Source organism: Malurus melanocephalus, unplaced genomic scaffold (assembly GCF_030028575.1).
Source record: "Malurus melanocephalus ecotype Western Australia unplaced genomic scaffold, MMel_1.1 scaffold_167, whole genome shotgun sequence".
In the NCBI taxonomy this organism is placed as follows: Eukaryota; Metazoa; Chordata; class Aves; order Passeriformes; family Maluridae; genus Malurus; species Malurus melanocephalus.
In genome coordinates this window covers 582,595-596,170 of record NW_026623399.1, presented here as the reverse complement: position 1 = coordinate 596,170, position 13,576 = coordinate 582,595, and the positions used below count along the sequence as shown (strand labels likewise).

Below are 13,576 nucleotides of genomic sequence, written 5' to 3'. Positions count from 1 at the left end.
GGGGGGAGAACGGTTCACCGGCTAGCATTAATGCAAGTTTTAATTATATAGCCATAATACCACTTTCCCCTCTGAGAAAGGTTGGGTTAGATTACATGGTGCAAAAGGAAATTGCAGAAAATAATAACTTCAAACCAGCCTTGCTCCTGCGAATTTGTAAGAATTTGGTAGCGTTCTCCTCGCTCGCATTTTCAGGACAGACGCATTCATCCAGTTGCTAGGAAAACCAAATAATGAAAACATAGCTGGGATTTAGCAAGTTCCACTGGGAATTACCTATGATAGAGGGCAGGGCTGCACTTCCTCAGAACATGCTCCTGCTGTAAAAATTCACAAACCTGGCATTCATACAGGCATCTGTCGCTTGCTCTAATGCCAGTTCATAGTATACATACAAACATCTGCTTCCATGCACAAAGGGATACAGAACGCTTGACAGGTCTGTGTTAGCAGGGTTCGCAATGCCAGTTCTTTATGCAAAAACCCTAATGCTTCCCGTCAAGCCATTAGAAGTGATACAATCAGCCCAGGCCCCATTAAGCCATCAGTGTCCACCTGTGATAAAGATGGCCATTTGTTTTCTTAAAGCCCACTTAATGTCTGCTTAACTCAATTTGTCAGGAAATGTAGAACAATTTCCTCACAGCCTGAAATTTGGTAGTGGTTCAAAGTCAAAAGGCCAGGTCTAGTCTTATTCAAATGATATAATGAACAGTCTTCAAATCTAAATCTCCCTTGGGGAGATGCTGTTTACTTTTTTTTTTTTTTATGTTTGAAGAAAAAAAAACAAAAAGGAAAAGTAAAATGTARGCTTTTCTTTGATTACTAAAAATATTGAATCCTTTTAACCCCTTCATATGGGTCAGCTGAAAAATGAGCTTCCTTGCTTCCTTCTTTTGCTGGAGGTTAATATACTAAAGGTTAAGCRGAGCAGAGCAAAAATACCAGAATGAATATGCAAAAATTATTTCCAGCATATTTTAAAAGTCTCTTTTTAAGAATAGAAATTTACAGTTTAAACATCTGAAAGCTATCTCCAGTTTTTGCTGTTCCTGGGATCTCTCCTGGCATACGGACAAGGGGCCYGATCCCTCCTCTTGATGGCATTGCCAAGGGTGCAGGGAGGAAAGTCAGAGTGCATTTGACATCTTTGGTGGGAATTTTGCCTGGGGAAAACAGACAGCAGCTGAATAAATGTGATATGGCCCCGACTTTGTGATTGTTCTGGGACAGTTCCTATTCAGCATCCTAATTCTCACGTAAGGTGAAATCTGAGAAATGCTCGGCCGCCTCACCCCCGTGCATTCTTCCACCCTGCTCCAGGTTTGCTCTGTCCCAAATCCTGTCCATCCTCAGYTCCTCAAYGACATGGAAGGCTGGAGTTCATGGRTGAGGACCAGAGGGATGGGAGTGGAAGTCCATTTTTAGTAGGGAAGAACAGCATTTCAGGAGCTGGCAGTGATGTCCTGCCGTGTTTCCACTACTTCACCCAACAAAAAAAAGTAGTGGTGGGCCACTGTTGTGGTAGGGCAGAGCACCACTATGAAGTCACCTCTTTGGCCAAAAAAAAAAGAGGGGGGAAAATACCTATATATTGAATAAAAATATTCTTGATTTTAAAGACGTGCATAATCACACACAATAGGGTCAGGAAATTCAATTAAATTAGAAATGTAATGGATGGATGCTGTTTCTTCMTTTGAAGACATTTTTTTGGAAATGTGAGCAACTATTTGTGTTTGGAAAGAAGCACAGGTCAAGCGTCGCAGCACAGCCTCTCTGCTGGCTTTAACTGCTGTTGGGGAGGTGCGTTACAGCCTCGAGTTGTGCATTTGCAGAGGAAATATCACCCCGTCCAGATGCTCCAGTCTGCTCTTTCTGCGCAGAAAACCCCGCGCGAGGCTYTCGCAGTGCGTGAAAAACCGGGAGAAGGGCTCGGCATATTTTTCCTTTGCGTGGTAGAAGTTAGAGGTGAAACACAATCATTTCTGTCTGGATCAGACCATCCTTCAGCAAAGTCCTAAGTCTAATTAACCCCCCAAATCAACTGACAAGGCTCATTCCTCCCCTTTGCTGCCTAACTGGTTGTATGTACGCYGGGCATGCAGTACCTAAGTCAGATGCTGCTTTGTTATAATTAGGGCAGCAAATTTTGTTTTCTGTTTGGTACTTGCTGTTACATATTGCATGTAATGTATGGCACTGTTAAGGGAAAAAAATTGGAGTCAAAGTGCCTGGAAAGTTAGGTCTGCTCTGTAGCACTGTGAGATTGTTGACATCTGCCGAGGTTGGAGAGCTCAGTAAGCAGGAAATGGGGTGTCACTCTGAGTGGTAGTTTACCATTATCCTGGCATCCTAATGAAGTGTCTGCAGTGCACAGAGCTTCTGGATGGCATCTTAACGCACGGCTAAGCAAAAGCACTTCTCTCCTTGTCACTGTCATCCATCTGCCTGCACCCTACTGTAGCCAATGGGATGGAACCATGCTACAATGTGCTATAAGCCATTTAGAGTTGCACATTGCATAATCAGTCCCATCAAATATGTAAAAAATGACTATTATTGGTTGTTTCCCTCAAACTCCGGCACCTGGAGTTTGATACATTGAAGTTTAACTTTTCAAAGAGCTGTTTTTTTTCCATTAATTCCACATACATTTTTGTTAAATGGGGGTGAGTTGCAAACTCATTGTCTTGGGTCTTCATAATGGATCACAAAAGTTGTATGAATATTCATTGCAAATTCCACTTTATATCACATAGGATGAATTTATCAATTGCCCAGATAGAGCAGTTTCACGCAATTCTCATTTTCTTTTGCAACAGCTAATTCTGAGGCATGAATAAAAAGTAAATCAATTCGGATCACAAATTGCTTATTTTCTTTATAGCTAATATTAGTTAGTTTCAACATTTCTTATAGATTTTTTTTTAAAAAACAAGAAAATATTTTACAACATATCTKCAATAGAGGATTGCCACAGTGTACTGCAAGTGATTAAAATTGGGACTTTTATGTTGCATGCAGTAACATTAAAATATCCTGACATTAAAAGTGGTATGAATAARTGATCTGTATATTAGTACATTAAAACCTGTGTATCTTAGCCAGCATGACTTCCAGAATATGAAGACTTACCAAATGAAAGCAGAGTTTTGGGCAGTTGATGTGTCTGGGGAAAAAAAAAAAATTAAGCCAACAGAGTAGTCTCTTTTAAGCAAGTTTTCATTCCCTGATAACACCCAAAGCTATCAAGGACTGGGGTTAAGCATTGTGTGACAGAGCAAGCTTCTAAAATGGGCAAGAGCAAGATGAATTGGCTAAGTCGGGTGTTTATTTATACAAACAAGAGGGCAGAACATAATTTAGTTGCATCAGGAATTTTTCACAGACATTAAAACTATAGCAAACATAACAGCGGGGATGCTTGCACAGCAGCACAGTGGGGAAGCTCACAGAGCGTCTGCCCACACTCCGGCTGGCTGTAGCCAGCGCCATAAGTCTCACAATTTCATTAGCACTTGAAAATCCACCTAAACCGCCCCATTCCGATTTAAAAAAATATATAAAAAGAATGAAATAAACAACCCCAAAAATTTAAAAAAAAAATACAAAGCCCCAGACAAGACCCGTCTTTCTCTCAGCARCCGAATCAGTTGCGAATTGTTGGAAAAACTCTTGGCAGGCAGATTTTGCTGTAGCAACAGTGTGTGACGTTTTAACCACAGCAGAAATCTTATCCAAAAAAACAGAACAAGGTGAGAAGAGCCTGCAAGAAAATCAGGGAAAACCATGCCTAAAAAGCCAACMACAACAAAAGGTGGCAGATCAATAGTTTGATATTTTATGCAGGATCATAAATCACTGGGTTTTTTTCAGCAGTTCAGCCGTGAGGCTCGAAAGCATAAAAAGAAGGCTTGTGATAAAATTAGGCATTAATGTGAGGCATAAATGCCATTTAACATTAAACATGCACAAGYCCCYGAAATGCCTGAAAAAGGGAAATGGRCACTATAGTAAAACTATACAAAGTAAGTCGGACATGAATAATGCAGCAGGTCTGAGGAGGGTCACGGATCAGACCCCAGTACCTTACAAAATAATGAATGCATGTCAGGTTAGAGACATCCATCCCTTCCTAGCCAGCGTGAGTTATTGGAGATAAACCCTGGACTTCCTGTTCTGAAACAAAGTGGCTTGTTGTAAACATCTATGTCCATTTAAAATTAATGATTAAAAGAAAGATTCGGTGGGATTCGYTTAAGTATTCTTTATGGGCACGAGTGCTAAAGGTTACTTTCTTCATTCATTTTTACCCAGCCACTGTTAATGTTAGAGACACGTCATGTTTTCTTCTGTGCCCAAATGTTTATCCAAAGCTCATTTACAAAAGGGCTTATATAATAGTAAGGGATTTTTTTTTTCAATGCATTCTTCATTTAAATATAAACAAGAGAGCATCTCCACGGTTTTGCTCTGTTAAAGGGAGCCAACCCTATTTTTAAAGACAGTAACCCAAATTCTAAATATATTTTCTATGATTCTTTTACACGGCAAAACCATCTGTGATTCACTTCAGAGTATCCTGATCTGCTGAAATTATCCCCTACGTCTCCCAAAATTTCCCCCCAAAAATGCAAAAATAATTAACCCTCCTCTCATTTTTTATTTGGTATATGTGATTATGATGAATTTCCCTTCCAAAATTTTCATGGAGAAAAAAAGGATCTAACTTTCCAAAATGTTTTTGKTTTTCCCCCTCAGATTTTCACCAATGTTTACAATAAAAAGAATATAATGAAATACAATAGTGTTTCTTTTTCTCACAACTGCTCTGCTTTCTTTTCTAGACTTAGCTGGAGAATTTAACATCTGTTCAGAGCGTTTTCCTTCCTTTTCACCCTGCACTGCTGGGCTTCATGAAACAGCACAAGGAAGGGAATAACTTTTCCCCATTTATGTGTAAAAACCCGTGTTTAATGATTTCCTCCCTACACTTGTGCATGGTAAAGAGAAAATCCCAAAAAAAAAATTAAAAAAAAAAAAAAAATCTTTCCACTCAGGAATCAGAAAAAGGAAAATTTCTAGGAATGTGGAGCTGAAGGCTGTACAGAAATAAAGCAAATACATAGGTATTGCAAATGAAACATAAGATCTTGCATCTGATCTGTTAAATATTCCATCAACAAGGTCAAGAGTAAAGACAAGCCCAGCCACAAAAACTGAAGCGAGGGTAMGCTTTAATAAAAAAAATGAACAGTTTATCCTCTTCAGCTTCTCAAGTGGAAAAACAAATTCTTTTATACTGGAGAAAAATCAAGCGTGTATAGAGCATTTAAAAAGAACCACCAGTATCAACCATTTTAATGAAAGAGTACCCAATATTTTCATGGAACTATAGAAGGGAGCAAGACTAAGTGTTATGGCAAAAAGCCTGGGCTCAGCAGCTTTGTGTGGGAAATGGTGAAATGTGACTGTGATTTATAATGAGAAAAGGTATCTACAACATACAATTTTCTACCTAGCTGCAAATAATAATTCATAGTGATGTCCCTTCCAGATAAAATACCTTTGCAATGTAGGACTCATGTGGTAAAATGATCATGATAAATGTCAGACCAGTGCAGGTAACGGCTTTACAAACCATTAAGATTAGCTGGCTCCTTTTTTTTGATGATAACAGTAACCATGCTGTGACTCTATGTGGTAATAATATCTCAGTACTGATAAATGCCAGAGCCAGGCAGAGGTGTTTATCATTCCCAGTTCAGAAATGCTGACTAAAGTTACCACATGTTGCCCGTTTTTTCTTCTGTTACAATAGACTAACAATTAACAAATAGACCGATGCAMAACATGATTTTATGCAAAATTTCTACGGTTTTTGTGCTTTAGTGCCTACCTAAATTTCTCCAGTATACCATTACTGATGACTTTGGTACAGTAAGCTCTAAAACAAAGCTTTCTACCCACGCCATTCTTTTAAAAAATAACTTCTTTATAAATTAATATTGATATTTTTAATTTTATTTCTTTTACAAATACATGTCACAAAGAATTGCAGCCTTGATGAGCAGCAGAGGGTGTAGGGATGTGGYTCCCAATCTGATATCTGTGTTAATCAACACAGAGCAGAGACATTTCCATCAAGAGAACACGATAAAGTTTTACTGTAAAACATTTCCTTGTAAATACTCTGCAACAGAAAAAAACTGAGCCCTTCCTTCCACTGAGCTTGTCCCTGCCTCAGTGCCTCAGTTCCCCTCAAGCCCATTGAATTCTTAGGGAAAAAAAAACCAACAAAAAAAACAAACCAGAATTAAAAAATAAGCTATCTGAGAAACTTTGTGAAGTTGCAGCATAGGCAGGGCATCCTCAATATAAATATGATTAATCCAGTGAGATCACATCATGTCTTATCATATCACAGTGTGTCCAGAGCAGGGCAGTGGGGCTGGGGAAGGGTCTGCAGCACAAATCTGGTGAGGAGCAGCTGAGGGAGCTGGACGTGTTCATCCTGGAGAAAAGGAGACTCAGGAGGGAGACTGCAACAAGGGAGATGGGAAGTTATTGCAAGGTAGAGGTCAGTCTCTTTCCCAGGTAGCAAATCACAGATCAAAAGGAAATGGCCTCAAGTAGAGCCAGGAGAGGTTTAGGTTGGGTATTAGGAAAAATTTCTTCATTAAAGGGCTTGCTAAGCATTGGAACAGGCTGCCCTGAGCAGCCCAGAGCAGTGTTGAGTCACTGTCCCTGGAGGGATTTAAAAGCCATGTGGATGTGGCACTTGAGGACATGGTTTAGTGGTGGACTTGGCAGTGCTGTGTTAAAGGTTGGACTCGATGATCTTGGAGGTCTTTTCCAAACGAAATGATTCTGTAATTTTATTTACAGAAATAAACTGCACGCCAAGCAGCACAAATAAAAAAAACCCAGAGAATTTGCACCCCCTTCCTATAATGAATTAAATGCTGCAAATTTCATATCATTTTCATATGTAGCTTCAGACTTATTTCCACTGGACAGTTCACCCATGGAACAAAAATGAGCAGTACTAATGGSTTGTGGCAGAAAGCATCAAGAGATCACTGCACTGCAAGACTGAGGGAGGTTGTGCTGCTCAAAAGGCTTTTATAGGGCAAATCAGAACAAGAGAGAAATACACAGAAAGTGGGTTCTTCATTTATGTTTAACTTCATTATCACTATTGTCAATTGCTTGACTTCTATAGAATAAATCCTTAAGAAAGTTTGGTTTTTTTTTACTGGAAACTTACACCTATGCACTGCCTAYTTGTAGCTCTTTGTCTTCCATGTTTATCTAACTGTTAAAATTATAAATAATATAAATATCTATATCTCTGTGTGTGAAGTATTAATCTCAACAGGAATTAGTAATGCATGCTGAGGAAGGAATATTATCCCAGTAATTGTAATTATTAAATTAAGCTTGATTGCAGGAAAATTTTTTTGAAACTTTCTTTTTGGTGAAATCTTTAAATCAAGGCACTAATCACCACGTATGCTTATGCAGCACCTACTGCAACTGGGATTTAATCCTGATTGAGATCTCTGAGTGCTAGGGTAATATGAATATTAAAGAGGAACATATACGAAGAATGATAGGTGATAATTAAATCATAGATGATAAGATCAGAAAAGTGTTCTCAGGTTATCTAGGGCATGTAACATGCAAGATGTTTTCCCTACGTCAGACCTACTGGTACCTTATCTAATCTGTTCCTAAATGAAAGCACAATTGTACATGACTTTGCTTTACTTGCAACATCTTAGACAAATTGATGAAAATATCAGCCAAGCCCTTCTCACAAAACTTAAGAATCATGGTAAAACAGGAAGGTATACCTTAACAAAAACAATAAAAATGTTCTTATCACCTCAAAGAAGAGAGATTAAAGCCTTGGTGCTGCATTCTTTTTACTAATTCTTTTTCACTAATTGCAAGTTGGAAATAGAAATGGTTTCCTGCCGAAATTGAGAAATTCCTGCAGCTGTGGGATGTTGCAGGTATGAGAAAATCACCACAGTGGAATAGTTTCTCTAAATAATTGCTCACCAGGAAGGACTACTAAAACAACAGCAAATCATTTCATGTTTTCAAATATGATGGGGTGTTAAGGACAGAGATTCATAAATATAGTGGAATTAATAATGTTGAGGAAAAAAAAGGACAACAAGGATTACCTGGAAAGTGCACCTATCAAAGAAGCTGCACCACTGGACAAACGTAATTACAAAGGACATTTCCATTTAAGATGTGGGTCTCACTTCTTGGAGGTATTTTATCTAAGGAAGATGGTTTAGTAGTCTAATAAAATAAAATAAAAAAATATTCTTTTGTTACCAGAAAATGCTTTCTTAAGATTAAGGAGAAATTTTAATCTTTGTGAACTACTCTTGTTCTCTGTTAAGGTGAAAGAAGGTGTGAAATATTCTGGTTTTTACCATGTCTTCATGATGACTTTTCTTGTAAGGTACCAGCTCCAGCACTGTGCAAAGCCATGTCCTAATTTGGTTCTCAAGTTGTTATTTTCTCTCTTTTTTCCCCTTAGAAATCCAGGACAATGCCACACGCATCAAATCCATAAGGAGCCTGGTAAAGAARCTCCCTCAACCCAACTATGACACGATGAAAATCCTTTTTGAACATCTACAGAAGTAAGTACAACCATGGCACTTCCAGATCAGTAATTTTAAAAGAAATCAGTATGTGGTGTCCTAATCCTATCAGAAGTGTCATCTAAAATACCAAAGATAATTACATTCTTTGGCAAAACTAGGCATGATTTATGGTGTCTATGTCTATCCTATTCCTGCACAAGAAATCAGGATGTCTAAGAAAAATCCCCAATTTTTCCTTTAGTAGAAAGCAGGGCAATTCCATTTCCTTCAGTGCACTCAGAAACTTTGGGATTGCCATGTTACAGRTACACTGACCTGGGCAAAGGCAGCATCTTCCAGATTGCATTTGGCCAATTTGATTTGGTTTTTCCAGCAGTGGCCTGTTGGATAATCCCATTTTCAATACTGACATCCCTKTTTAACAATCACCTCTACTGATCCTGTGCTGTGTTGAGTAGAAATAACATCACTCAAGAAAACACAGCCTGTGCTCTAGTCCCTGACAARGAGCTTGTGACAACAGGACACCTAAGAAATGCTGAGGAGAGGTTTGGAAGTGCATCTTTGCTCTCCTGATGTTGCTGAGATACTACAGAGGAAGAAAAACGACTCCATGATGTTCCCCTTCATTGCTCCCCAATGGTTTCCACACTCTCTGAGCTGCGTTTGCAAGAGGTGTGGACCCAAAAAATCAACCCAGGGTGTCACACTCACYTCAGGTTTTCTTCTGATGCTTCATGGCATTAACAGTAGAAGCACACATGGCCCACAGGGCTCATCAGACACCCACTGGAGCTGTTTGACCTGCAGGAAGGGGAGAAACACCTAAAAAAAGGTGCACATGAAGGGCAGGGTCCTGTAATCCTGTTCCCCCTTGCTGTTGGCACTACACATGCCGTTTTTTAAGGTCACTTTTCAGCCAAACTACCCCAAAAACTGAAGGGACTAAGCAGGATCTGGGCCCCATCAAGGCACAGAGAAGTATTTCATCCCAGTAATGATATACTGACCCCAGTGAGTGAGTGATTAAGGCTCCAAATCAAAGACTACTCTGAGCTTATAATGAATGATGCCTTTATAAGTGATCATTTCTTGGCATGTGCATGTAAAAGATGTAGATCCTTTATCTTGTTTTGCAGCTTCCAGCTGAAATGGCAAAATGAAGTCCATATAGTTGTGGGAATGTCCCCATTTCATTAAGCATGGAAGGATTTTAAGCAGTCCATAAAATGACTGAGTTTGGCCTTGCAGAAAAACAGTTTTCTGTGTGTTCATTGATGTACTGTGTGCACACATTCTCTCCTTCAGCAGGTTATCCASAGAAGGATGATAATTTATTACTGTCAATGGAAGAATAATAAGGGAAATYATTTCCTGGGAAGAGCCTGAGTGCAAGAAGTGGGTACACGCTGTCAGCACAGATATGCCATATACAAAATTTACTGCACTCTGCGTGGCATTGATCCTAACCCAGAAAAGTTTTGTTGCCATGTCTTAGGGGAGAGATATCAGGTATACACAATAAGTCTTTGATCTCATAGTTAAATCACTTGATTGAGGCTCAGGAGACGTGGGTTCAGTTCTTGGCTTTGACCGGATGTTCTGGGTGACCTTGGGTAAATCATTTAATCTCCCTGTGCCTTGGTTCCTTGTTTACAAAATGATGATAATACTTCCTTTGTCTGCCTTGGCTTTTTAGAGCATAATCTATTTGGGACAGCAATTGTTTCCTGCTGTGGATGTGTGGAATAACTGGCAAAACTGGACCCGACGCTGGTGGTTTTTTTGGAGAAAAGAAAATGAAAGGAAAAAATAAAACCACTGAAATAGAGGAAATAAAATAGCAACAGTTCATAACGCAGAGGAACACTGAGGTGACACAGTGGCTCAGAGTGATGGAAGGCAGGAAGGTGTGACAGTGGAGCCGTTTGGGGGTTTGAGCATTAGGGAAGTAATTGTCTGAGTCTCTCTGAAGAAGGTCAGTCATCTTCTCTGCCTCAAACACATCCTCAGGAAAAGACAGGGCCATTCCATAAGCTTTGCTCCATTGATATGGAAGTACCAGTAGAACAGTTATTGAAGGCACCAAAATAAAAAAACAAAAAAACAAACAACCCAAACAAATAAAGCATGTGTGTGCTCTTGATCTTGTTGATGCTAAAGACAGGGGCCAGTCTGAATGGCCTCATGGCTCCATAAATAAGAATAAAGTAGTRTACTTAGATTTTTAGTAAGGATGTGATGCTTACAATATGCAAATACAGATGATGTGTGTTTGTTTGCATCAACCTGGGAAACACAACTAGTTTGCAGGGGTTAGAAAATGTAGAAATAYATTATTTTAGGGACACTCTTCATAAGAGGGATGCCAATGTCCCTCAGCACAGGCTTGCACCATCCCCTTTGATCACAGACCTTTCGCAGGGTGAACCACAGGAGTTTTGAAAGTCTCTGATAAGTCAGAGAAATAACTAAACTGGCTGTATTTGAGGCATATTACTGCAATTTCTGCATTTGGTGATAGAGATGACTGTCTTGCCCAACACTGAACTGGTTTTGAGGGGGTTCTGATGGGGAGAAGATGAAGGATTGCAGCTATGCTCTTTCCATGGCCTTCCCCTCCTTCTCCTACCCTTCTCCTCCTCCTTTCTTTCCTGTCAGACAAACAGAACAGGGCTGTACAGACCTGGACCACGGGGCTGTTGAAGTCTGTGACTTTGGTACAGCACATGAGAGCCTCTGTCTTATTGACACTCAGCACGAGAACCCAACCTTTRCCTTATCCTGAGCCAGTCTGCAGCAATCCAGTCTGCAGGAGCAGGTCCAGATCAAGCASAAATAACAATGAGAAATGCACTTCAGAAAGGTCCTCTTAGAAATCCAGACAAAGCAGGTGATGAGAGAGTCTGTGAGAAAGGCCTGGCAGCAGGGATTAACACTGGGGCCATGTATCTCTCTTAAACCAAGCTCTCTGAAGCTGCAAGAAGTCACAGTGCAGTGTATGAAGTCCACAGGAGGTGGATTAAAAGCAAAGCTTGGGGCTGCAGTACCTGTTCTTTTAAGGTTTTTGCATTTGATAGGAAAAAACGCAACCCACTGACATCCCTGTTCATCTTTCCATGAAATTTCTTCCACTTAAAAGCAGAATAGACAAAATATAGGGCTGAACAGACATGTCAAATAGCTCTTGTCAGTCTAATTCCATAAGGAATTGTTTTATTATGACTCATGCTGGAAATAATTGAGCACAACTACTATTAGGTTATTCATCCTGCTTCCCAAAGATGAGCAAGCCAAACAAGTAGACTTTACACAGGGCAGAAACAAAAAAACCCAAGCTGAGTAGGGATTTTCCTCAATAAAGGACTACAGAAAACATGTTTAGGGAGTATTTGCTAGATCAATACAGCCAATGTATTTCTGTCCCATACACCAGTTCCACAGGYCTCCTCTCTTTCCTCTTCCTGACTCACACCTGGCTTTTACTCCCAAACAAAGTGAGCTAATCACAGGTACCAGATAAAACTGATGCACCTTTCTGGTTCCATTTTTCAGGCACACACAAGATGTCAAATGGTGCAGAATCCTTGTCTGGACTCCCTGCACAAACATGAACTGAACACAACCAATCCCTATCTGAGAAACCATTATTTGAACCCAGCAGTTTAGTCACAGATTTGTGATACAAGGGASGCAGAAGGAGAATTTCACTCTTTATATTATTTTATAATCTGTTACCTACTAGGAAACTGAGGCACAAGAAATTTCATTTACACAAAGTCTTGGCATAAACCAGCAAGACAATACAAAAACCTGGAGGGCATTTTTTATTTGCATGGAAACCTCTCCAGTGACCACAAAACTCCTCTTTTCCCTTATGCAAAATGCAGCAGGGAAGAGGARCACCCTGGCTGGATCCTCAGCACCGCGCTCCGAGCTGGCGCGGGCGGACGCCGCTCTGCTCCAGAAGCTGTGTGCCTGCATTATACAGCACTGTGCCTGAGCTAATAAGCTGTGCTTATTAATGTTAAATTAATGAATTTCAGCCTGCTCTGCTTATTAGGTTGAGCTCCGTGCCACCACAAGGCAGCTCTGCGACTCCCAGACCCGCGCTGTGGCACATCTGACCAGGCTGGAGCACAGGGCAGCCAAGCTCCGCTCTGGCCATCCCCATCCGATGGATTGGAGACAAAACCCCCTCTCCCTGCTTCTGATTTCCCCCCACAACGGCAGGATAACGCCTGTTATTTACAAAACTGTAAAATGGATGTTGAAATAATTAAACGGGAAGGCAGGGGCCGGCGCGGCGCTCCCATCCCTCTCCCTTACGTGGAAAGCGGAACCCAGATGCCCAACTGTGGAAGAGATTCTTCCAGCAGCAGCATCTGCCTCCTTGGCAGCCACTTCAGCCAGGTTGTCTGGGGAGCTCTGCAGTTGCCTCTTGGTTCATCACGTGGATCTGTTAATGTGCCCTATCTGGCCGCCTTGTCCGGGCAGGAGCTGATTCTTTTTAATTCACCTTTGAATCCAACAAACTCCATTTATTTTGCTCCTTTTTTTCCCATATTCTACGTAGCATGGCAAGGAATTTTTACATGCCATCCAGGCTTTCTTCTCTTTCAGAGGGAGARTGGTGATTTTCTTCCTGATTCTCTCCCCTCTCTGCCCAAATTCTTAATCTTATTCCTACTATTAATTCTTTGCATCGGTTTGACTGGAAATGTGCCCTCGCCAAGAATAGAACTATGTATCTCAGACAAACCCACTGATATTAATATATTGTTTAACAAAATAGGTATTCATCTTGTGTTGTTTTGAAAAAAAAAACAACTTCTTCCCCCATGTTCACTGGTTTGTGAACAGGAGAAAACATCCAACCTTGACAAAGGTGGGGGAGGAACCGTCCCCCCACCTCAAACCTCACGACGCGTGGCAGC

The 13,576-nt window shown here is 40.4% G+C and overlaps 1 protein-coding gene across 1 annotated transcript in view; it reads left to right on the top strand.

Moving 5' to 3' along the window:
• The window catches only part of ARHGAP15 (Rho GTPase activating protein 15), a 320,980-nt gene that overhangs the window by 289,068 nt on the left and 18,336 nt on the right, over positions 1–13,576 (top strand). Inside the window, exon 13 of the mRNA XM_057372241.1 lies at positions 8,570–8,675. Coding sequence (XP_057228224.1) covers positions 8,570–8,675 — 106 coding nt within the window. The remainder of the gene's footprint in view (positions 1–8,569; positions 8,676–13,576) is intronic.